The sequence below is a fragment of the Mustelus asterias genome, unplaced genomic scaffold (assembly GCF_964213995.1).
Source record: "Mustelus asterias unplaced genomic scaffold, sMusAst1.hap1.1 HAP1_SCAFFOLD_366, whole genome shotgun sequence".
NCBI lineage: Eukaryota > Metazoa > Chordata > Chondrichthyes > Carcharhiniformes > Triakidae > Mustelus > Mustelus asterias.
The window spans coordinates 33,512-59,772 of record NW_027590324.1 but is presented as its reverse complement, the minus strand read 5'-3'; the positions used below and the strand labels follow the sequence as shown (position 1 = coordinate 59,772).

Below are 26,261 nucleotides of genomic sequence, written 5' to 3'. Positions count from 1 at the left end.
AACCTGCACATTTTAGACAGTACGGGGCAATATTTACCATGGCCAATCCATCTCGTCTACACATTTGTGGACTGTGGGCGAAAACGGGAGCACCCGAGGAAACACATGCAGGCGGGAGCCTGGGGCAGGAAGAGAACATACAAACTCCACACAGGTAGTCATCTGAGGCTGGAATCGAACCTGGCTCCAAGCCAGTGGAGCAGAAGTGCTAATCATTGTGCCACCAGTAGATACCAGTCAGGTTAAATTTTGCATTCTGCGAGTTAAGTTAAATCTTTTTCTTTTACATTTCAGGGCAGTACTATGGGGATGTTCATGGAATTCGAAATATTTTATGAGTCATAGGGTAGTGGTTAGGAAGCAGTGCACAGCTACAGAAGAGGCAGAGCGAGAGAGAGCCTTTTCACAAAAGGGCACAGCAGAAATGTGGCACTGAGGCCAGAAGCCAGTTTGTGAAAAAAGAAAAACAATTCCTGTGTTGAACCAAAAATCTTTCCCAAGTACCAGCCACTTAATCCATACAGTGTGGTTGTCACTGTCTAGATTTGACAAATAGATTTAGGATTGCTGTTTTGGAAACAGACGGGTCTCAGTCGAGTTCAGGGTTATCGGTAAAATGATGTGTTTGGGTTTGCAGGCTGTGAGGGACGACAGTCTTATTAATTTTCCGCAGGATAAGATTGCTTCTTTGTCATGAATTATTGTCTTGTACTTTGATAAATGATTTTATTTTCTTTGAAGAGAGAAGGGTTTTGAGTTCACATTATTTCTGCAAACGTTTTTCACTCGTAATCCAAAGAAAAAGATGAAACCGAGTTTGAACTTGGAACAGACTTTGTGTATATGTGTGTGTGTGTGTGTGTGTGTGAGTGTGTGTGTGTGTGTGTGTGTGTGTCAGCTTCAAAGCTGAATGTTCACAGAGGAGGAAACACAAATGCAGTTTTCAGCATGGCTTTTAATGGGAGCTGTTCAGTGCAAGGATGATGCCGGATTGATCTGTGAGGGTGTGATCTTTAGCCAGGAGCTGTAAGACATTATGCAGTGACCTGCACTGGAGCACCTGTGGGACACATGAAGCCATTCAATTAAATTTAAAAAAAAACACTCTCTGTAAGGCAGTTGAAATTATATTCTGAAGAACTTGTGCTTTCTTCTCAAACGATAATACAGCTGTCCAACATTGCAATACCTGAACTGATAGAATATTGCTCAAGTGGATTATCTAAAGTTTCGTGTTGCCGAATCATAGTAAGGAGTCTCACAACACCAGGTTAAAGTCCAACAGGTTTATTTGGTTGCAAAAGCCACACAAGCTTTCGGAGCGCTCACTGCTCCTTCGTCAGGTGCTCCTTCGTCACTCACCAGACGAAAGAGCAGCGAGCGGTCCAAAAGCGAGTGGCTTTTGCTACCAAATAAACCTGTTGGACTTTAACCTGGTTTTGTGAGACTTCTTACTGTGTTTACCCCAGTCCAACGCCGGCATCTCCACATCATGGTTACTGAATCATAACATCCCTCTCTCTGCATCTGCAGTTATTGAGTGAATCGACGAGATTACGTTATTGGAGGAGGTTGCAGAAATGAAGGGAAACGTTTGGTCCCTTCATTGCCATCTTCTGCAAGTTCCCCCAAATGATCCATTCATTTTCGCTTCGAATATGTATTTAGTACCAGTTGAAGCAGTTATTGTTCAATTCTTCTGCAAAGGAAAGGAAATTAAATCTCCCTCATATCAGTACTGGTTATTGGGCTAACGACCTTAAATCTCTCGGTGCCTAATAGAAAACGCAATAACACAGGACTCGGCCATGCAACCCCTCGAGAGTGCAATCCCATTCATCTCATCTTCGTATTATTCTGACCATATTGTATGCTAGTTTCTATTACACATTACTGCATGTTCACCATCATGCCCAACTGCTGGGTAATCCACAATCTGTGTATCATAGGCTCGGGAATATTCAATGACAGCCTCAAAACTTGAGGGAGACCGTTACCGAAAATCAACACCTCCAAAGCGAAACTTTTCCTCCTGGCCTCAACCTCATATCAACCAACCATGAATAGAAATTGACATCCCATTGTTCCAGATTTCCTCACGAGGGAAATGTTCTCTTGGTTTCTAACCTCTCAAGTCTCATCTCGTTTATGTTCGATTTATATTAGTTAGAATATTGCGCACGGGGTGGCATGGATGGCACACCGGTAAGCATAGCTGCCTCACAGCGGCAGAGACTCGGATTCGACTCCAGTCTTGTGTCACTGTCTGTGTGGAATTTGCCCGTTCAACCCGTGTCTGCGTGGCTTTCTTTCGGGTGCTTTGGTTTCCTTTCACAGTCCAATGGTTAGCAGTTTAGGTGGATTGGCCATGCCAAATTGTCCTTTAGTGTCCGAAAATGTGTCAGTTAGGTGGGTTGGCCATGTTAAATTATTCCTCAGGGTCCAAAGATATATCGGTTAGGTGGATTGACCATGCTAAATTGTTCATTACTGTCCAAAGATGTGTAGATTAGATGGATTGGCAGTCCTAAAGTGTGCCTTAATGTACAAAGATACATCAGTTAGGTGGGTTGGCCATGCTAGATTATTCTTCAGGGTCCAAAAATATATCTGCTAGGTGGATGAGCCATGCTAAATTGCCGTTTAATGTCCAAAGATGTGTCGATTATGTGGATTGGCAGTCCTAAGGTGTCCCTTAGTGTCCATAAATGTGTCAGGGGAGTTGGCCATGCTAAATTATTCCTCAGGGTCCAAAGATGTGCATACATTGACCGTGCTAAATTGTCACTTAGCGTCCAAGGTGTCGAGGTTAGATGGTAAATGCGGGGATGTAGTCGATGAAGTGGGTTGGGGGCTAAGATGTTCTGCTCGGAGAGTCGGTGCAGATGCGATGGGCCAAGTGGCCTCCTTCTGCACTGCGGGAACTCTAATGGAAAGACGAATGCTTTTGAAGCATGTCGTAAATCGCAAATATTCAGGAGCATTCTGCTAAATGTTATTTTAATATTTCCCAGCTTTTCATTCCCGCCCAGCGCTTTGTCGCGATTTCGCTGCACAGAATTTCATTCGGCTGCCCTAACTTCCCACTCTCTTTTTATGCAAGAAAACAAAAACACAAGTGTTTCACGCAATTAGGTAATAGTGAATAACCTCGCAATAACTGATATTAAAATTCTGACACTTTTTTTGAATAAAAATGTACACTCCTGCTTACCTTCACTGTGTTCGCGGAATATTATTAGATGCTGCAATATGGCTTTGAGGCTCAGTGCGTCAAGTTGATCAAGGGCAGTGCCGATGACTTCACGAGGATTAGCTTCCCTGTCAGCCGGTGTTGCTGCAAATGTACAAAACAAGTCTGTGGCTTCGATGCTGGTTTAATGCTTTTTGCAACACAGCATTAACTTACATTCATAATGACACTCTTGTAATAACTTTTGTTACAAGTCAGGTTGGATACTTCAACGTGTTCTATGACGTTCTCCTGACCTGTAACGTTTTACGTTGAATTTGGCGAGCATGGGAATGAGAGGTTTCACTCCTGGTGTAATTCAACTGAGGGGCTTTTATCAAAAACAAAATTTAATTCAGAATATTGCTGACATGTCTATAAAGAACAAAGAACAAAGATCAGTATACATGTCAACAATATTCTTAATTAAACTTTGGTAAGACAATTAGCAAGAACTTTTAATAATTGCAAACAAGAAGCACAACAAATACGATAATGTGTAACTCTTCAGGAATATCTCTAGTGTGCTCCAACCAAAGCCACATCCAAGTCACAAAACCTTACAAATAAGCACAATACAGCTTAGGTTAAATGCCCACTTGTTACAGGAATGCAGTCTCCTGGAATGAATGCTGAAAATCTCTTGTTAAGAAACTCAGAAAAGGTTGTAATCGAATCTGTTTCCCAAAACACAGCTTCTTTAAGGCAGGATGGCAATAGCCTCTCCTTCAGCTAACTGATAATAGTTTCAGAACCAAACAAAAAGAAGAACAGGGAGAGAGAGCGAGAGAGACTGTTTCTTAGCTTGCTGCTAAACTGCGTCCAAAACAGCACCCTCAAAACGAAGCCAAAATACCTAACACCTGACTACCACAGCTTCAACCCCCAATTACATCGCTGAAGCTGTAAGCTGCATGATTTTAAGAATTTCCTTCGTAATATAAGACTCACATGGCACTTTGAAGGTGATGTTTTGTGGTTTCAAGTGGTCAATAGTTTATTATCAACAATATTTATGCCTGTACACGCGATGGTCTAAAGAAATACCACACTCTCCAATTTCTTCTACTCCCTGGCTCCAACTGCGGTTCCTCACCCACCCTCGGGGCGAGCGCCTTTGCACCCGATTCGTGGATTTCCCACATTGCCTCTCGATAGTTTCTGGACCGATCACGTAGCCCTCGCTGAACGCCCCATGAAAGAGGCCATGCCACCACAACATTTACCATATTAAATTGTTGCAAATTTGATTCGCAGGCATGACATCAGACTGCACTCGAAGCGGACTGACATGAGGAGAATTTAATGAATAATAGCGTGAGATTATTCAAAGAGCGCACATTTAAGTGATACATTACATGAGTACACACAGACATAGATGTGGCACAGTGGTTAGCACTGCTGGCGCACAGCGCCAGGGACCCAGATTTGATTCCCGGCTTTTGCAGAGTCCACTCTTTCTCCCCGTATCTGCGTGGGTTTCAAAGAACAAAGAACAATACAGCACAGGAACAGGCCCTTCGGCCCTCCAAGCCCGCGCCGCTCCCTGGTCCAGGATTGAATCCTGAATCCAGGATCCCCGCCCAATTTTCCAGCCTATCTACATACTAATATCCTATCCACCGAGCTGTCCCTCACAGCTATGATGCTTTGTTCATTACAACCTATTAACTTACCCCCACCCCCCCATTCCAGACCATGTGATCTCCAGGGAGAGGCGAAAACCCAGAGTGAAAAACCCCAGGGCCAATATGGGGAAAAAAAAAAATCTGGGAAATTCCTCTCCGACCCCCTGAGGCGATCGAAACGAGTCCAGGAGATCACAATGGCCCCGTTCGGAAAATGCTTCCCAACCCTAGTCATTTCCACTTCCACGAACACCATATGAATTCCCTGCCCCCGAGACAGGTTCCCAACTATCCGCAGTCTCACTCTGTACTGGCACCAGCAAGATGATCGTAGAATGAAGCCTTGAAACGAGAAACCAGGAACAATTAGCCCGCGCCGCTCCCTGGTCCAAACTAGACCACTCTTTTGTATCCCTCCATTCCCACTCCGTTCATATAGCTGTCTAGATAAGTCTTAAACGTTCCCAGTGTGTCCGCCTCCACCACCTTGCCCGGCAACACATTCCAGGCCCCCACGACCCTCTGTGTGAAATATGTCCTTCTGATATCTGTGTTAAACCTCCCCCCCTTCACCTTGAACCTATGACCCCTCGTGAACGTCACCACCGACCCGGGGAAAAGCTTCCCACCGTTCACCCTATCTATGCCTTTCATAATTTTATACACCTCTATTAAGTCTCCCCTCATCCTCCGTCTTTCCAAGGAGAACAACCCCAGTTTCCCCAATCTCTCCTCATAACCAAGCCCCTCCATACCAGGCAACATCCTGGTAAACCTCCTCTGTACTCTCTCCAAAGCCTCCACGTCCTTCTGGTAGTGTGGCGACCAGAACTGGACGCAGGATTCCAAATGCGGCCGAACCAACGTTCTATACATCTGCAACATCAGACCCCAACTTTTATACTCTATGCCCCGTCCTATAAAGGCAAGCATGCCATATGCCTTCTTCACCACCTTCTCCACCTGTGACGTCACCTTCAAAGATCTGTGGACTTGCACACCCAGGTCCCTCTGCGTCTCTACACCCTTTATGGTTCTTCCATTTATCGTGTAGCTCCTCCCTACATTATTCCCACCAAAATGCATCACTTCGCATTTATCAGGATTGAACTCCATCTGCCATTTCCTTGCCCAAATTTCCAGCCTATCTATATCCTTCTGTAGCCTCTGACAATGTTCCTCACTATCTGCAAGTCCTGCCAGTTTTGTGTCGTCCGGGTGCTCAGGTTTCCTCCTACAGTCTGAAAGGCGTGCTGGACAGTTGCATTGGCCATGCTACATTCTCCCTTATTGTACGCGAACAGGCACTGGAGTGTTGCGACTAAGGGATTTTCACACGAACTTCATTGCAGTATTAATATAAGCCTACTTGTTGCACAAGTAAATAAACTTCAGCTTAGAATTTAAGATGAGGAGATTATAAAGCATAATTCCCGCTGTCTGAAGGAACATCTGACAAAATAGAAGAGATACTAACTGTCGACGTGCAAGAAACCATAATTGAAATAGCAGAAATGTGAGTCAGTTTCAGGGTATCAGATGACTTCCTGATATGGAGGGACGGTCCATGAGGGATTTGAACGGAACCATCATAATTTTGAAACCATCGTGTCACAGACCAGGAACCAATGCTCGTCAGAGTGCATGGAGGTGCTTGGGTCACAGACACCCTTTGTAATGTAGTAGGAATGTGGTGGAGTTCCACAAAAGATTTGTGGAGGGTGGGAGTAGCAATTGCATATAAAAAACTTGTGTTTCCAAAGTACTTTTTATAACGCCATGGATTTGCAAAAAGCCTTTCAGCCAATGAAGTCATTCTTGAAAAGCGTATTGTAGAAACACTGGGAACTCTCGCACATAGGAAGGTGATCTGTTTTCGACAGTTGTATATATAGCCACTCTGGGATCAGAGATAAGAAACTGTCCAAATTGAATACGTCACTCTCATGTGGCTTTGACATATTTTGGAGAACCCTAATCCTCTGGCCCGTTTCAGAATCTTTTCCGCCCAAAGTTGTACTGTTCAGTGGGCTAAACTTCCATCAGAGAAATATTCAAATTTATATATAGGATTTTGAAAGGACTGATAAGTGACCTGATCAGTTTGACTAATCCCACTGTAGTATTGACAGTTAGATGAAGTTAACAGTCATTTCCGATGGGAGAGTACAGAACACGGGTGCATTGCTTAAATATCAGAAGATAAAATGTTTAAATGTGGTAACAAAAATGAATTATCCACATTGAAGTTAGTCAAAGCCGGGAATTTGCTCATCAAAATGATTGCGAAAAATCGGACTTAGTTATGTTTTCAAGTCCAAAAGTGGGTAGGTTAGGTGGATTAGTCATGCTAAATTGCTACTTATTGCCCAAAGATGTATAGGTTCGGTGGATTGACAATCCTAAATTGTCCGTTAGTGTCCAAAGATATGCAGATAACGTGGATTGGCCATGCTTAATTGCCCCTTAGTGACCAAAGATATGCAGGTTAGTTAGATTAGACATGGTCAATTGCCCCTTAGTGTCCAAAGATGTGCAGGATCGGTGGATTCTCCCTCTTAAATTGTGTCCTCGTATCCCACATTGTGCGTGTTAGGCGGAATGGCCATGCTAAATTGGCCCTTAGATCGCCAGGATGTGACGGCTAGGTGGAGTGGACAGACGAAATTGCCCCCTATTGTCCTAAGGTATGTGGTTCAGGTCAATTGACCCTGATGAATTGCCCTTCAGTGTCCACAGATATGTGGGTTACGTGAATTGGTCATGCTAAATTATTGCTTCGTGTCCCAAGATGTGCAGGTTTGGTGGAATCACCATGCTAAACTGTCCATTAGTGTCCAAAAATAAGCAGGTTAGGTGGATTCTCCGTGCTAAATTATCCCTTGGTGTTCAAAAATGTCCAGGTTATGTGAATTGACCATGCTAAATAATTGTCCCTTTTTGTGCAAAGGTGAGCAGTATAGGTGGATTGTCCGTGCGAAATTGTCCCTTAGAGTCCAAAGATTAGCTAGTTAGGAGGAATATCCATGCCAAATGTGCAGGATTTCGGGATAGCACAGAGATCGTGAGGTGCGGGGTGGGAGCTTGGTTTGATTGTTGGCAGAGAGTTTGTGCAGACGCAATGGATCAGAAGGTCTCTTTCCGTACTGTAGACATTCTATGATTTAGTGTTAAGAATGATGGCATTGATGCATGAGGCACTTTTACAATACCTCTGTGGTCCTCAAGAGGCGCCAGGACACACCAATTGAAAAAACTCTTTGATCCCAATTGAGTGAAATCTGAAGGCATGGATTCTGTACAAAGACATGGATAATGCAAAGCTTTCGCTTAATATAGAAAAGCTCGAAGAAGTGGACATACAAAGAAGTTTAGGCGTTCAGCTTAGTTGAACAAAGAACAAAGAACAAAGAAAATGACAGCACAGGAACAGGCCCTTTGGCCCTCCAAACCTGCAACGACAATGCTGCCCGACCGAACTAAACCCGCTTACCCTTCCGGGGACCATATGCCTCTATTCCCATCCTATTCATATGTTTGTCAAGACGCCCCTTAAAAGTCACTACCGTATCCGCTTCCACTACCTCCCCCTGCAACGAGTTCCAGGCACCAAAATGTGTAAATAATCTGCTTCGGACATCTCGTTTAAACCTTGCCCCTCGCACCTTAAACCAGTGCCCCCCAAGTAATTGACTCGTCCACCCTGGGAGAAAGCTTCTGACTATCCACTCTTTCCATGCTTCTCATAATCTTGTAAACTTCCATCAGGTCGCCCCTCAACCTCCGTTGTTCCAGTGAGAATAAACCAAGATTCTCCAACCTCTCCACATAGCTAATGCCCTCCATACCGGGCAGCATCCTGGTGAATCTACTCTGTCCCCTCTCCAAAGCCTCCCCATCCTTCTGGTAGTGTGGCGACCAGAATTGAACACTATATTCTAAGTGCAGCCTAACTAAGGTTCTATAAAGCTGCAACATGACATGCCAATTTTTAAACTCAATACCCCGGCCAATGAAGTCAAGCATGCCACATGCCTTCTGACTACCTGCTCCACCTGCATTGCCACTTTCAGTGACCTGTGTACCGATACACCCAGATGCCTTTGCCTATCAATACTCTTAAGGGTTCTGCCATTTACTGTATATTTCCTATCTGTATTAGACCTTCCAAAATGCATTACTTCACATTTGTCCGGATTAAACTCCATCTGCCATCTCTCCGCCCAAGTCTCCAACTGATCTATATCCTGCTTTACCCACTGATGGCATCCTTTAGATTACATGAAACGCAGAGAAAAGGATAGGTTGACATGGGTGTCACTGGCTGGGCCAGCATTTATTTCCCTTCGCATGAATGGGTCATTAGGTCAGTTGAGAGGGCTGGTTTTTGGGGTCAACCACGTTGCTATGGGTCTGAAGTCACATCTGGGCCAAGCCAGGTAAGCACGGCAATTTCCCTGCCTAAAGTGAAACGGACGGGTTTTGACAAAAATCGGCAGTGGCTTCATGGTCATCACTGGACTTTCAACTCCAGTTTGTTACTGAATTCTAATTGCACCGTCTGCCATGTTCGGATTCGAACCCGGGTCCCCAGAGCATTAACCTGCGTCCCTGGGTTATAGCCCAGTGACAATGCCGCGATATCACCACATCTGCTGCAAAGAACAGCTCGTGGGGGACGAAAATCAAACCAGAATGTTAATCCTTGTCTTTGACTATTCAAATAAAAATCCTTCATTAAGAGGCACAAGCTCTCTCCCGCTGAAAGCAGTTTCCGTGAGACGAACTATTAGAAGTAATGCTGAGATTGGAAGACATTTATTTGAAGCAGGTATATTTATGCAGGATCAAGACGGCCTTGTGAGTTATTGAATTCACAGATGAACAATTGCTTGGAAGAACTGACTTAACGGGGCTGGAATATTTGCTCCTGATCAGATCTTGGTGTGTCAGATTTACAGATATGACAGTTTCAAGGACAGAAGACATTTGTACATGAGGATGTTGAGATAAACTTCGAAGAGTTGTTAGAACGGAAACGGATAGAGTGCAATGAAGCCGGTAAGGTAAGCAAAGCTATATCTCGGTATCGTCACTCTGGCCTCTTGATCATCCGCGCTATTTACTTCTCCAACATTAGGAACAAACTGCGTACGTCCAAAACATCTGAATTCCAATGCCAAGCTGTGCGAAACCTCTAACTTACTCTCTGCTTCTGTAATTGAACCCATTTGAAGAAGCTCTAATTTCCCTGCCCCCATGTCTCCTGATGTGATAAAGTGCTAAATGTAAGTTTGATGTTAATCGCCTTGGCGAGTGTGAATATGCATTGGAAATTTACAAGTGGGTGTGATCGCTGTAGTTCACATCACTTTTTTTTCATCCGCATCAACGGTTACATAAGAAGTAAGAGGAGACGTAGTCAATTCAGCCTCTCAAGCCTGCCCCGCCATTCAATACGATCACGGCTGGCCTGATCTAGATTTCCTGCCCGTTCTCCATAAGCCTTCCAATCCATGACGAATTAAAAATCTATCTATCTTCTCCTTCGTATTCTGGGGTTGTGATTCCACAGATCCACGACCTTTTGAGAGAAGTAATTTCTCCTTATTTCTGCTGTTAATGCTACCCCCATTCCTGAAACTGTGACCTCTAGTCCTAGATTGCCCCAAAAGAGGAAACAGAATTTCTCCATCTACCCTGTCAATCCGGTTTAATATATTATGTACTTGAATTACATCTCCCCTCATTCGAATCTCTCATTGGGAGTTGATTTGATTTACTGTTGCCACATTTTTTTCTTATCCAGTGAAACGTATTGTTTCTTGTCTGATACAGGCAAAACATACTGTATTTAGAGAAGGAAAGGAGAGGGTGCAGAATGTAGTGTGACAGTCATAGTTAGGGTGCAGAGAATGATCAACATAATATAAGGTAGGTCCATTCAAAAGTCTGATGGCAGCAAAGAACAAGCCGTTCTTGAGTCTGTTATATGCCAGATTGTATCAACCTAAACTACTCAATCACATGAGACAAACCATTCATCTCGGGAATCAATCTATGAACGTGCTGTGAACTACCTCCAATGCAACGGCATTCCTCCTGACACAAGGACAACAAATCTCCTGGTGCCATCTCAAACATGTCTTGTATAGTTGCAGCAACAGTTCCCCACTTCCATTGTTTATTCCTTTTTGCGTAAATGCAAAATAACGTTATCCAATCTCCCAGTAAAATGACACAGTGCAAGTTTTAAGCCTGACAACACTCCTATGCCACTTTTCTTGGGCACCAATCCAAGTAGAATATTTAACTCAATATCGGGTTGATTTTACAATAACATGTATGTTTTGAGACCATCAAGGGCAAAGTGTCACCACATTCAGATAAACTCACTCCCTCCACCACTGCAGCCATGTGTACTATCTACAACATGCACCACAAGAACTCACCAAGACTTCTTCAGCCACACGTTCCACATGCACAACCATTATCACCTAGAAGGACAAGGGCAGCGGATACATGGAAACACCACCACCTGGGAATGCCTCTCCGTGCAACGCACATCCTGACTTGAAAATATATCAGCCGTTTCTTCACTGCCGCTGGGTCAAAACCCTCACTAACAGGACTATAGGTCTACATACACCACATGGACAGTAGTTGTTCAAGATGGCAGCTGAATTACCACCTTCCTTAGGCCCAATTTGGGACAATAAATGGCGGTTTCGCCAGCGACACCCAGATACGATTAACAAAATAAATGATATCTGTGAATCTGAGAGTATTTCAGCGCGAGGACACTGACCTACCCTGAACAATGGAGACGTAACTCAATATAATCTGCTCGAAGGCTCTCAGATCCCTGTCATCTGCCTGGTCCAGGAGATGGTCGAAGTTCTGCCGATGTGTCTTTGCATGGTCCTTCTCACTGCTTGGAACGATCCCTGTAAGGCCAACGAGGATTAGTCACATAAATCCAAGAGCAAATATTGACTAAATGTGTTGATGACTAACTATCAAATCTACCCTGCGCCCCCACCTTCCCATCACTTTATTTGTTGCTATCTTTTCTTCACCCTGACTTGCACCATATAAAGGGCATCAGGTTTCTACCACTATTCAGTTCTGAAGAAAAGTCACACAGGCTCCAAACTTTAAACCTGTTTCCTTCTCCACAGATGCTGTCAGAACTGTTGCGTGCTTACAGCAGTTTCTGCTTTAACTCCGTGTTTCCACAATGTCTTCTCTTTTGACCAAATGTCCACAACATGCTCGTTAGAGTTCGGAAAGTACTTGAGTTTGGAGACAGAGAATCTTGTTTCCCATTGAATTGTGGGTGACTCTGAGTGGGCAAGTGGACAGGTTAGAAATGTCAATAGCGGGTCGGTAATGTTCATAAAGCTGGAATAATCTTGATTTGGAGGGAGGCAGGAGTGCTAACCACTGCGGCTTTGATCCGTGATAGAGGTATAGCGTCAGACAATCTGGAAAAGGCCCTTCACCCCATGTAGTATGTGCCGGAAATAGTTGCACTAAAAACGCGCAAAACCAATTTCCCTGCACTTGTCCCATAAACTGAAATTTTATGATATTTTAAGTGCTCATCCAAATATGGATATAAACACGGTAACACAGCAGTTAGCACTGTTGTATCACAGCGCCAGGAACCCAGGTTCAATTACGGTCACGGGTCACTGTCTGTGTGGAATTTGCATGTTCTCCCCGTGTCTGCGGAGGTTTCCTCCGGGTGTTCCAGTTTCCTCCACAGTCCAAAGATGTGCGGGTTAGCTTGATTGGACATGCAAAATTGACCCTAGTTCAGGAGGTTTATCAGGGTAAATGTGGGACGTTACGGGATTAGGGTCTGGGTGGGATTGTGGTCAGTACATGCTCGATGGCCGGAATACGATTCTGTAGGGATTTTATGATTCCATGATCGCTAAAAGGCTGTAAGGACTCCAGCCTCCACGACCTTCCCAGCCATTGCATTCCAGATTCCCGCCACATTCTGAGTGTTTTGTTTTCTGTCAAATCCCCTCGAGATCATCTGCCCCGACTATAAAACTACACCCCCCCGCCCCCCGCTCATGGCTGACCCCTCAAAGAAGGGGAACAGGTGCTACCTACGCACCCTGTCCATACCCCTCATAATCTTATACACCTAAATAATGAACCCCTTAGCCTTCTCTGTTTCATGAAAAATAATCCAAGCCTCCTTCGTCTCTCCTTATAGCTCAATAGCTTCAACCTGGGTAACATCCTGGTGAATCTCCTCTGTACCCCCTGTAGTGCTATTGCATCCTGCTCACAGTGAAGTGACTGGAACTGCGCAGAATACTCCAGCTGTGACTTAATCAACATTCTGTACAACTCCAATATTACATCCGTGCTCTTGACATAACTGATAAAAGCAAGGATCCCAAATGCCATCCTTACTATCCTATTCACGTGCGCTTCCAACTTCAGCGCAGGGTTGTGGAAAAATAAAGACAAAGATGGAAATGTTAAAAATATATATCACTCGGCAGTGAACCCCAGTGTGATAATGGATGTGGAATTGTTATGAGTAGAATAATGAAAAAGAAGAACGTTGCCAGAGCTCGAAATTACAGCTATGAGGAGAGATAGGATAACAAAACATAGAACACAGAAAATAGAAGCAAGATTGGGCCATTCGGCCCTTCAAACCTCCTCCGCCATTCATTGTGATCATGGCTGATCATCAAAAGCAATATCCTGATCCCGCTAACCCTCCATATCCCTTGATCCATTTAGCTCCAAGTTCCATGTCTAATTTCTGCTAGAAGTCAGGTACATTCAGTGGAGTGATGTCCACAGATTCACCACTCTCTGGGTGAAGAACTTTCTCCACACCTCAGTCCTAAAATGTTGTCCCCTTATCCTCAAGCTGTCATCACTAGTTCTGGACTCCCCCACAATTGAGAACATTATTTCTGGATCTACCCAGTCTCATCCTAATAGAATTTTATACGTTCCCTGAGAGCCCCCTCATTCCCCTAAGCTCCAGTGAATACAATCCGAACTGACGTCATCGCTCCTCGTATGACAGACCTGTCATCCCAGGACTCAACATCCACTGCACTCTCTCTATAACAAAGACATCCTCCTCAGAGAAGGACATCAAAACTGCAAGCAGTTCTCCAGCTATGGCCTCACCTCAGGTACTCCAGCTAAGGTGGCAGTTAAAAAACCCTATTCATAAACTCAAATGCTCTTGCTTTGGAGGCCAAAATGCCATTTGCTCATTTACTGCCTGCTCTGCCTCGCACTTACTTTCAGCGACGGATGCACGAGGACACCAAGGTTTCACTGAGAATCCACCTCTCTCAACGTACACCTATTCAAATAATAAACTACCAACCTTTTATTGCGGTTGAAGTGGATAACCTCATATGTAACCACATTGTACTGCATCTGCTATGCATATGCAGACACACTCAGACTGTACGAATCACGCTTCAGCATCTCTGCATCCTCCTCACAGCGACCCCGCCCACCCAACTTTGTATTATCTCTAAATTTGGAGATAATACATATAGTTCCCGCTTCCAAATCATTGATATATAATGTGTCTTGTTGGGCTCTTAGCACAGACACTGCTGAATCCCATTAGTCACTAAAGGCGAATCGGAACAAGACTCATTTATGCCAATTCTTTGCTTCTGATCTGCTAACCAGCTTTCTATACATCTCAAGCCATTACCCACAACTCTATGAACTTTAACTTTACACAGTAGTCAGCTGTGTGAGATATTGTCAAAAGCCTTCTGAAAGTCTAAATAATCCACATCCACCGTTTCTCCTCAGTCAACTCAAAGAATTCTAACAGATTTGCCAAGCATAATGTCATAAGTAGTCAATAACAAGGGGGAAATTCATTGATTTGTGGAAGAGTTGTAGGGGATTGGGGGCAACACGTTTTCAGCCAGAGGGTGGTGGGGTTTTCTAGAAATCATTGGCTAATTTGAGGCACAAACATTTAAACCAAGACTGTTGGCATAGTGGACAGTGAAAAAGGTGTGTGTGCGAGGGGATGCGGGGACTGTGGGTGCGAGGTGGGGCGGGAGTTTGGGATTGCAACGGGATCTTGATCAATTCGGTCAGTGGGCCGCTAAATGGCAGATGGAGTTCAATTTAGATAAATATGAGGTGATGCATTTTGGTTGATCGAACCAGGAGATGACTTACTCAATTAATGGCAGGGCGTTAGGGAGAGATCGAGGGATACATGTTCATAGCTCCTTGACAGTGAAGTCACAGGTCGAGAGAGTGGTGAAGAAGGCATTTGGCGTATTTGATTACATTGATCAGAACATTTAATACAGGAGTTGGGGCGTCTTGTTGAAGTTGTACAAGGTTGTTAAGGCCACACTTGGAATACTGTGCACAGTTCTGGTCACCCTATTACAGAGCCGATATTATTAAACTTTACTGAGTGCAGAAAATATTTACCAGGATGCTACTGGGACATATTTGTCTCAGTGATAAGGCGAGGCTGGATAGACTGGGATCTTTTTCCCTGCTGGAGTGTAGGAAACTTAGGGGTGAACTTATAGAGGTCTATAAAATAATGAGGGGCATGGATCAGTTCGGTAGTCAACATCTTTTCCCAAAGGTATTGGAGTCTAAAACTAGAGCGCATAGATTTAGGTGAGAGGGGAGAGATACAAAAGTGTCCAGAGGGACAATTGTTTCACACAAAGGGTGGTGAGTGCCTGGAACGAACGTCCAGAGTTAGTAGTAGAGGAAGGTACAGTTTTGTCTTTTAAAAAGTATTTAGACAGTCACGTGTGTAAGATGGGTAGAGAGGGATATCGGCAAAACAGGGGGAATTGGGACGAATTAAGTGGTTAAAAAAAGAGCGGCATGGACAAGTTGGACAAGTTGGGCCGAACGGCCTGTTTCCATGCTGTAGACCTCTATGTCTCGATAAATTGACATTTATATTAATGATTTGGATGAGAATGTAGGAGGCATGGTCAGTAAGTTTGCAGATGACACTAAGATTGGTGGCATAGCGGACAGTGAAGAAAGTTATCTCCAATTGCAACGGGATCTTCATCAATTGGGCTAAGGACTGGCAGATGGAGTTTAATTTAGACAAATGTGAGGTGATGCATTTTGGTGGATTGAACCAGGGCAGGACTTACTCAGTTAATGGTAGGGCGCTGGGGAGAGTTACAGAACAAAGAGATCTAGGAGTTCATGTACATAGCTCCTTGAAAGTGGAGTCACAGGTGGACAGAGTGGTGAAGAAGGCATTTGCCATGCTTGGTTTCATCGGTCAGAACATTGAATACAGGAGTTAGAATGTCTTGTTAAAGTTGTACAAGATATCGGCGAAGCTACACTCGGAATACTGTGTGTAATTCTGGTCACCCTATAATATAAAGGATATTATTAAACTAGCAACAGTGCAGAAAAGATTTACTAGGATGCTACGGAACTTGATGGATTGAGTTACAAGGAGAGGCTGGATAGACTGGGACTTTGTTCTCTGGGGCGTAGGAGGCTGAGGGGTGATCTTATAGAGGTCTATAAAATAATGAGGGGCACAGATCAGCTAGATAGTCAATATCTCTTCCCAAAGTTAGTCGAGCCTAAAACTAGAGGGCATAGGTTTAAGGTGACGGGGGAGACATAGAAAAGTGTCCAGCGGGGCAATTGTTTCACACGGAGGTAGTAGTAGAGGCGGTAAAATTTTGTATTTTAAAAAGCATTTGGATAGTTACATGGGTACGATGGGTATCGAGGGATATGTGCCAAATGCGGGCAATTGGAATTAGCTTAAGGATTTAAAAAAAAGGGCGACATTGACAGCTTGGGCCAAAGGGCCTGTTTCCATGCTGTAAACCTCTATGACTCTATGACTCTATAAATAATCCAAAAGGTTCCTGTATCAACATCTGAAGTGCTGGAAGGTGCGAGGCTATGGGGCAGGTAAAATATTTTTTAGTCACAAGTAGGATTACATGAGCACACCAATGAAGTTACTGTGAAAATCCCCTGCCACCACACTCGGTACCTGATTGAGTACACTGAGGGATAATTTAGCATGGCCAATACACCAAACCACCTCATCTTTCAGACTGTGGAAGGAAACCGGAGCACACAGAGGGAACCATACAGACATGGGGAGAACATGCAGACTCCATGCAGACAGTGTCCCAATCCAGGAATCGAACCCGGGTGCATGGCGCTGTGAGAGTGCAGTGCTAACCATTTTTCCCCACCCCACCCTCTTAATTCTGGCCAGCACAGGCACAATGGGCTGACTAGCATCTTTCTGCACCGTAACTCTCCTATAGTTATAACCGTTGTCCACTACTGTTTATGTTACTTACCTTGAAAGTCCTTTCTGAAGATGAGGAACTGATTGAAAAGGAAGGCCAGCAGTTTATCATCACAGCGGCGAAGCAGATCATTGATCCTCTGCCGTGAACTCTTCGGAATTCCAGAAGCCTTAACTGGACAGACAGTAAAACTATTTGGTGCATTACTTCACAAAAGCCCCGCGCCAAAAATGACTTAATGTAAACAAGATAGAATGGAAAGGGAGGAAGGAAGCGTGGAACGGAGGGAGGGAAGGAAAGAAGGAGGGAAGGGAAGGAGGCAGGGAGGGAGGGAAGGAAGGAAGGAAGTCCAAGTACACCGAAGTCTCTCATCCCTGTTACCATTCGTGTTTATTTGTTTTATTCTTTTGTGGAATATGGGCTGAATGCATTTATTGCCCATCCATAGTTGCCCCTGAGAAGGTGAATAGCTTGCTAAACCGTTACTGAGGGCAGTTGAGAGTTAACCGCATTGCTGTGGCTCTGGAGTCACATGTAGTCCAGACAAGGTAAGGACTGCAGATTTCCTTCCCTGAAGGACATTAGTGAACGATTTGGGTTTCTCCGACAATTGTCAATGGTTTCATGGGCATCAGTAGATTCCTAATTCCACACATTTTTTATTCACTTCAACTTTCACCAGCTGCCAAGTGTCGAATCCGTGTCCCCAGAACATTAGTTAAATTTATCGATTAATTGTGTAGCAATAATACTAATAGGCCATCGCCTCTTCTGTGAATCTCTTTTGTCTCTCTCAAATATGTTCACATACTTCCCAGAGTGTGGCATGTCTAAATATATACAATTCTCCAGCTGAGGCCGCATTACCATCCTAATAATGTTCAATGTAAACTTCTTGCTCTTGTACAGAATACCCCTATTTTCAAAAATGTGGAACACCACATGTTGCACGAACTGCTCACTTCACTTGCCTTGCCCACTTCAATGGTCTATGCGCATATTCGCTCAGATTCCTTTGCTCGTGCAATTAATTAAGGAATCTGCCCCTTACTTGCATTGAATAATGTGATCTGATGTTGATTCTGGTGATTCGCTCAGCATGTCCCAATCATTTACCAAAAAAAAACCTGTAGGGCTTCAAATTACCCCTGATTAATTATATCTATTGCATCGCTACACAATCATCAAGCTTCCAGAAATCTTCCTGTATAATTGCGCACTATTCCTCAGAGTTAGCTAAGGCTGTCAGGTTGCAAAGGTTAAAGAAGAGTGCAAGTGAAGAAAATGTGGAAGCAAATAGTTACACCTTCACTGCTGTGCAGAAGGAGGCCATGTGGCCCATCGAGTCTGCACCGACTCTCTGAAAGTGCAAATACCCAGTCCTACCTCCATAACCCCATGCATTCAGCCCTCTATTCCCCAAACCTATGCACATCGGGACACCAAGAGATAATTTAACATGGACAGTCTACCTAATCAGCATATCTTTTGACTGTGGAAGGAAACAGGAACAACAATGAACAGTGAAGCACAGGAATATGCCCTGTCGCCCACCAAGTCTGTGCCGACACAGTTGCCTCTCTAATCTAATATTTTCTTGCCTCTACCTGGTCTATATCCCTCTTTTCCCTGAATATTCATGTATCTAAATAGATGTCCCTTGAAAGTTGCTATAAAATCTGCTTCCATTACCTCCTACGGCAGCGTGTTCCAGGCATTCACCACCAGCTGTTGAAAAGCTTGCCCCATACATCTCCTTTAAACTTCCCCCCTCGCACTTCCAAATTATGCTCCCGAGTAATTCACCTTTGACCCTGGGAAAAAGACTCTGACGATCCACTCTATCCATGCCTGTCATAAACTTCTAAACCTTTGTCAGGTCCCCCTCTTCCCCCGAAGCTGCAGTGAAAACAATTAAAGTTTATTCAAACTTTTTCATAGTCCTTACGCTCCAAATCAGGCAGCATCCTGGTAAATCTCGTCTGCACCCTTTCCAATGCATCAACATTCTTCTGGTAGTGGGGCGGCCAGAATTGTACACAATACTACAAATGCAGCCCAACCAAAGTCTTGTACACCTGCAACATGGTTTTCCAATTCCGAGACTCAACGCCTGACCGATGATGGCCAGCATACCAATACACCTTCTTGACCACCTTGTCCACCTGAGTTGCCACCTCCATGGAACTGTGGATCTGCATGCCTTGATGCCTCTGTATGCAAGAAAGGTTTCTAGCACATGGTGGAAACTCACGCAGACATGGGGAGGACATGAAAACACCACACAAACAGTCTCTTATGAAAGGTGTGATAGAACGGCGTTAGGATGGAAGTAACCAAGATAATGGACAGAAGACGAGAACACGGGTGCTGAAAGCGCATGAGGGAGAAATGAGGCAGGGAAAGCAGGAGTGAAGCATTGAATCATATAATCATAAAGTCTCCACAGTATACAAGAAGGCCATTCTGCCCGTAGAGTCTGCACCAACGCTCCGTCAGAAGGTCATACCCAGGCCCATCCCCTTGCCGATCCCATTAACCCCAAATATTTGCACTGCTAATCAGCCGAGACATCTTGGGACACTAAAGAATAATTTGGCATGGCCAATCCACCTGGCCTACACATCTTGGAACTGTTGGAACAAATCAACCCATAAAGGTATGGAGGGAATGTGCAAAAACATTTAACCAAGGCCGGAATCAAACCCAGGTCCTTGGCGCTGTGTCGCAACTCTGCTGACCACTATGCCACCATGCCGGTCACAATTTTGTAAGATAGGAAGTTACGAGAAAAGCTAGGAAGAGAAGAAATCAGGAAAAAAAGACAGAGTGAGGGGTGAGGGGAAACAGCAAGCAAACATTAAAATACTCCAAAGTAGGACAATCGATCTAAAACGAAAACAATCTTCATTCCTTATTGAGAAACGGTCTATGGTCAGCACAGTGGTAAGTACTGCTCCCTCACCACACCAGCGGCCGGTGTATGATTGCAGCTTTGAGTGCCTGGCTATGAGAAGTTTGCACTTTCTCCCCATGTGTGCGTGGGTTTCCTCCGATGCTCAGGTTTCCTCCCATAGTCTGTAAATGTGAACATGAGGTGGGTTAGCCATGGTGAATTGCCTCTTGATGTCCCAAGCTGTGTAGGTGAGGGGGATTAACGATGTGTGGGTTTTCTGGGTTAGGGCGGGTGATAGGGCTTCGGTAGGAGACCCTGTCAGAGAGTCGGTGCTGACTCGATGGGCCAAATAGCTCTTCTGCACTATACGCATTCCATAGCCAAGCAACGACTCAATTCAACAGAGCTCTGAGCTTACAGCCAGAGTCAGACATACAGAGAACCAACTCTTTGAAGATTAGCATGTGTCTCAGGACAAGCAGAAGATGTGGACGGTCAAATGTGCCCAAAATATCGTGAATCTTCCCTCGAGTATTTTCCTCACTCTGCGGCTCCATTGCTGCGGGAAAAAAAGTATATAAATTGAGGGATTTGCCTCCCTGATTGGCCAACCCAAAGATCAAAGGTCATCTAAACAGTAAGTGCCAAGTAAAGGAACTAACCAGAGCCAGAATGTTCTCTATCTGTCAGAATACTGACACTTTATCCTGGCCCACTTTCCCTTCAACAGGACGTTTATAAACAAATCATCGAATTGTTACGAGGCAAAACGAGGCCATTAAGCCCATCCCATATGTGCTTTCTTTTAGCTTCTTTCTGGACCTCAGCTCTCACTCAAAGCTTTCGCAGGCAGTTAAAGGGACCTTAGAAAATAGCTATTCACCTTTGAAAAGTAGAGGCAGACAAAATGTTTTCATTTTCAAACTGTTGCTGACTTGGGGAACGATAGAATCCGTACAGCGCAGGAGGGGGCCATTCGGCTCATCTCCTCTGCATCGAATCTCTGAAAGTGCACCCCCCCAGGCCTTCCCCTCCGTTCTATGCCTGTAACCACGCTCCATTGCCGTAATTAATTCACCTAACCTACACACATTTGGAAACTCAATGGCAATTTAAAATGGCGAAGCCATCTAACCTGCAATTCTTTGGACAGAAAGGGACAATTTACCTTGGCCAATCCATCTAACCTGCATATCGTTGTACACTAGGGGGCAACTTAGCATGACCAATCCATCAAACCTTCACAACTTTGGATACTAAAGGGCCACTTGCCATGCTCAAACCATCTAAATTACACAGCTTTCAATACTATGGGTTAATTTCTCATGGTCAATGTGCCTAACCTACACACATTTTGATACTGAGGGATAATTTAGCATGGCCAATCCGCCTATCCTGTACAACCTTGGACACCAAAGGCCAATTTATCATGGCCATTCTACCTATCTTGCATATCTTTGGACACAAAGGGGCAAGATAACATGGCAAACCGATCTAACCTGCACATCTTTTGACACTACGGGAACATTTACCATAATCAGTCCACCTAACCTGCACATCTTTCGACACTAAGGGACAATTTACCATCGCCAGTCCACCTAACATGCACATCTTTGGACACTAAGAGGCAACTAACGATAACCAATCCACCTACCCTGCACATCTTCGGACACTAAGGGACAATGAAGCAATGGGAAATCCACCTACCCTCCACATATTTGGAGCACTATTGGCCCAGGACTGAGGGAGAAAACTACCGGCACTTGGCCTAATGTTTTTATGCCTTGACTTATTCATTGCTAACAATGAACACGTGAGGAAGTGGGTTAGAGGGTGCGAGATAGGGTATGGAAACATGGACGGTGTGTATGTGGGGTTGTCGTCGCGCAGGGTGGCTCACATGAGTCCCTCAGCGGGATCAATAGAATGAATGCAGGAGTGGATATTTGAATGTCAATAAGATCTGTCCCGGTTCCCTGATTGGATGCTGATGTATCTCATAAAGTCAATGTTTATTCATGAATACAAAGTCCAGTGTGTGAATGTTTTATGATAATAAGGGGAAAGATAAGGCGATATTTATATGTTACTTTGTATACTCTGTAAATGATTAATACACTTGCTCATTATTGTGTAACAATGTAAATGAAGTGTCAGCAGCATTCCAACCTCGCAGGTAAAATGTCAGAGGTTAAATCAATAACCTTCTTGGTCTTCAGTAATCAGAGAAACTGATCTATCAGAGGGTCAGTTCGGAGCGAGTTTGTGAAGCAGAGCTAAGTGAGCGCTTGTCTGTCAGAAGGTCAATGCTCGCGGAATTGCTGAGCAGTACTGAGGGAGGGCTGATGTTTCAGAGGGTCAGTGCTGAGGGAGAGAGTGACGAGTACTGAAGGAGAGTGTGACTACTACTGAGGGAGAGAGTGACTATTAATGAGGAAGAGTGTGACCAGTGCTGAGGGAGAGAGTGAGCAGTACAGAGAGATAGAATGACCAGCACTGAGGGAGAGAGTGAGCAGTGCTGAGGGAGAGCGTGACCAGGCCTGAGGGAGCGCTGATGTGACGGGAGGTCCATGCTAAGGGAGCTGGAGTGTCAGACCTGAGATGGAACTGAATTGTCAGAGGGTCAGTGCTGAGGGAGAGAGTGACCAGTCCTGAAGCAGCACTGATGTGTCAAAGGGTCAGTGCTGAGAGAGCTGGAGAGTCAGTCCTGAGGTAGCACTGATGTGCCAGAGGGTCAGTGCTGAGGAAGAGAGTGGCAAGTCCTGAGGGAGCGCTGAAGTGTCAGGGTCAGTGCTCAGGGAGAGAGTGACCAGTCCTGGGGCAGTGCTGATGTGTCAGAGGGAGTGTGCTGATAGAGCTGGAGTATCAGTCCTGAGGGAGTGCCGATGTGTCAAAGGGTCAGTGCTAAGGGAGAGAGTGGCCAGTACTGACAGAACACTGAATTGTAGCAGGTCAGCGCTGGGGACATTCGACTTTACATACTGAAGGAACTGATCTCTGAGAAGGTCACTGCGGAGAGAACTAAAGTGTAAGTACTGAGAGTATTCAGTATCATGGAGGGTGGGGGGTGGAGACGGGTTCGCAGTATTGAAGGATCAGTTCTGAGGTAATGCTGTACTGACAGAGGTTCAGTACCGAGGGAGTGCCGCATTGTCAGAGTGTCAGTACTGAGGGCGTGTTGCACTGTCGGAGGGCCAGGACAGAGGAGCGCCACAATATCTAAGGGCCAGTGGTGAGGCAGCTCTGCACTATCAGAGGGTCAGCGATGAGGGAAAGCAACACTGTTGGAAGGTCAGTCCGAAGTAAGTTCCACATTTTCAGAGAGTCAGGAGGGAGGCAGCATCGCACGGCCAGGTGATTAGTACTGAGGGTGGGCTACACTGTCAGAGGTCAGTACTGAGGGAATGCTGCACTGTCAGAGGTCAGTACTGAGGTAGTGCTGCACTGTCAGTGTGTCAGTACTGAGGGAGTACTGCATTGTCAGAGAGTCAGTACTGAGGCAGTGCTGCACTGTCAGAGGGTCAGTACTGAGGTAGTGCTGCACTGTCAGTGTGTCAGTACTGAGGGAGTACTGCATTGTCAGGGAGTCAGTACTGAGGCAGTGCTGCACTGTCAGAGGGTCAGTACTGAGAGAGTGCTGCACTGTTAGAAGGTCAGTACTGAGGTAGTGCTGCACTGTCGGAGGGTCAGTACTGAGGGAGTGCTGCATTGTCAAAAGGTCAGTACTGAGGGAGTGCTGCACTGTCGGAAGGTCAGTACTGAGGGAGTGCTGCACTGTCGGAGGGTCAATACTGAGGGAGTGTTGCACTGTCGGAGAATCAGTACTGAGGGAGTGCTGCACAGTCAGAAGGTCAGTACTGAGGGAGTGCTGCACTGTTGGATGGTCAGTGCTGAGGGAGTGCTGCATTGTCAGAGGATCAGTACTGAGGGACTGCTGCACAGTCAGACGATCAGGACTAAGGGAGTGCTACACTGTTGGAGGGTCCGTACTGAGGGAGTGCTGCACTGTTGGAGGGTCAGTTCTGAGGGAGTGCTGCACTTTCGGAAGGTCAGTACTGAGGGAGTGCTGCATTGTCAGAAGGTCAGTACTGAGGGAGTGCAGCACTGTCGGAGGGTCAGTATTGAGGGAGTGCCGCACTGTCGGAGGGTCAATACTGAGGGAGCGCGGCACTGTCGGAGGATCAGTACTGAGGGAGTGCTGCACAGTCAGAAGGTCAGTACTGAGGGAGTGCTGCACTGTTGGAGGGTCAGTACTGAGGGAGTGCTGCACTTTCGGAAGGTCAGTACTGAGGAAATATTGCACGACTCTATGTATTCGACGGAGAAAATAAAAGATACCTTGTCTCTTTATTTCCATGCACTGGAACATCTTGAATTGAATGGAAAATTGGAGGAGAAGTTTGGAATAAAACACTACCTTCAATTTCCTTTCGAAATCAAAGTGGACAAATCTGATGTGGACGAATGTTAGCGTCTCTGTATTGCTTTGGTGCAGAATGATGCAAACACGATCAAACAACACCTCCAGCAAGTGAGCAGCACCAGTTCAATAACTAGGCACATCAATACTTCAAGGAGTGTAAACAGTGATGTGCTTTAACCAACGGCCTTTCCACTGATATTCACACCCCCAGAATGATTCATTTTGAAAACAGTCGGCACCGATGCCAACTAAACATCAATCACACACTATTTGGAATATTTGACACGTTAATCTCACCAGTAAAATGTGTGTAACTTACATTGATTCGCTGCTTGCTGCTGATGAACCCAAAATTCTGCACAGTAATGTCGTAAACATCGATTCACCAAGAACTGAAAACACTAACTGATCAAAGTTCGGAGCTTATCAAGCGAAACGCTGCCAACATCAACAAAGAGAGTCCCACCCCGTTTTAGATTAATGGGTTTGTAATAAACAGCTGGGGAGGCTTTGCTGCAGCCGAACTGAGCTCTTTAGGATTCAACCTGGAGTGAAGTGCATTCGGAGCATTGTGTTTACATGTTGGCACATCATCTCACCGAGGGGTATTTATTTTAATTCGTTCGTGGGACATAAGAGCCGCTGGCTGGCCAGCATTTATTGCCCATCCCTATTTGCCCTTGACAAAGGCGGTTGTGAGCTGTCTTCTTGAAGCGCTGCAGTCCATGTGCTTGGGTTGACGCACAATGCCGTTAGGGAGGGATTTCCAGGATTTTGACCCAGGAACGGCGGTACGTTTCCAAGTCAGGATGTGAGTGGCTTGGAGGGTTACTTGCAGCTGGTGGTGTTCCCATGTATCTGCTGCCATTGTCCTTCTAGGTGGAGGTGGTCCTGCGTTTGAAAGGAGCTGTCTCATGATCTTTGGTGAGCTGCTGCAGTCCATCTTGTGGATGGTACACACTGCTGCTATTGAGCGTCGGTGGTGGAGGGAGTGGATTTCTGTATCTGGGGTGCCAATCAAGTGGGCTGCTTTGCTCTGGATGTTGTCAAGCTTCTTGAGTGTTGTTGGAGCTGCACCCATCCAAGCAGGTAGGGAGTATTCCATTACACCCCTGACTTATGGCCGGATTTGGGGAATTAGGAGATGTGTTTCTCTCCGCAGAATTCTGAACTTTTGACCTGCTCTTGTAACCACTGTGTTTTTGTGGTGAGTCCAGTTCAGCTTCTCGTCAGTGGTAACCCCAAGATGTTAACAGTGGGATATTCAGTGATGGTTACACCATTGACTGTCAAGGGGCAATGTTTAGAGTGTTTCTTATTGGTGATGGTCATTGCCTGGCATTTGTGTGGCACGACTGTCACTATAATGACCATGGAGGCCAGGATACACAGCACAGATCTTGCCATATACGGATGACCCAGCAATTCATTCCCATGCCAAACTGCCACTGAATTGTGAAACTCACCAGGTAATTCAGAGCGTATTTAACATTTAACTATGTGCAGTGTAATGAGAGTCACAGATGGACCAAGTAAGGGTGGCACATTTCCTTCCCTGAAGGGCATTAGATAACCCGGTGGGTGTTTGCAAAATTTCGATTTAATCTTTAGACATTCAGTTCGAAATTTGGTATTCAATTCAAATTTCACCAAAAACCTGATGGATTTTGAACCCAGAGAATTATTAGTATCATAGTATTCACAGAAACCACGCAATGCAAAAAGGGGCCCTTCGGCCCATCGAGTCAGCACTGACTCTCCAACA

General features: G+C 45.1%; 1 protein-coding gene across 1 annotated transcript; it reads right to left on the bottom strand.

Annotated features, from left to right (window-relative positions):
* Nucleotides 1-587: 587 nt before the first annotated feature.
* Nucleotides 588-24,905, bottom strand: LOC144486488 (uncharacterized). Its single transcript, XM_078204532.1, has 6 exons — nucleotides 24,816-24,905; nucleotides 20,510-20,632; nucleotides 17,229-17,351; nucleotides 11,673-11,807; nucleotides 3,215-3,337; nucleotides 588-1,060 (listed from the first exon to the last, which is right to left on the bottom strand). Exons 2-6 carry the CDS (start codon nucleotides 20,628-20,630, stop codon nucleotides 1,035-1,037), a joined length of 528 nt encoding a protein of 175 aa, XP_078060658.1. The 5' UTR covers nucleotides 20,631-20,632; nucleotides 24,816-24,905; the 3' UTR covers nucleotides 588-1,034.
* Between the last annotated feature and the right edge of the window lie 1,356 nt (nucleotides 24,906-26,261).

Coding starts and splice junctions, on each gene's coding strand:
- LOC144486488 (XM_078204532.1), bottom strand. CDS start 20,630: ATGGAGCCGCAGAGTGAGGAAAATACTCGAGGGAAGATTCACGATATT. Junction 17,352..20,509: donor CTTCAAAGAGTTGGTTCTCT/GTATGTCTGACT, acceptor CTGTCTGTCCAG/TTAAGGCTTCTGGAATTCCG. Junction 1,061..3,214: donor ATTCCGCGAACACAGTGAAG/GTAAGCAGGAGT, acceptor TGTGTCCCACAG/GTGCTCCAGTGCAGGTCACT.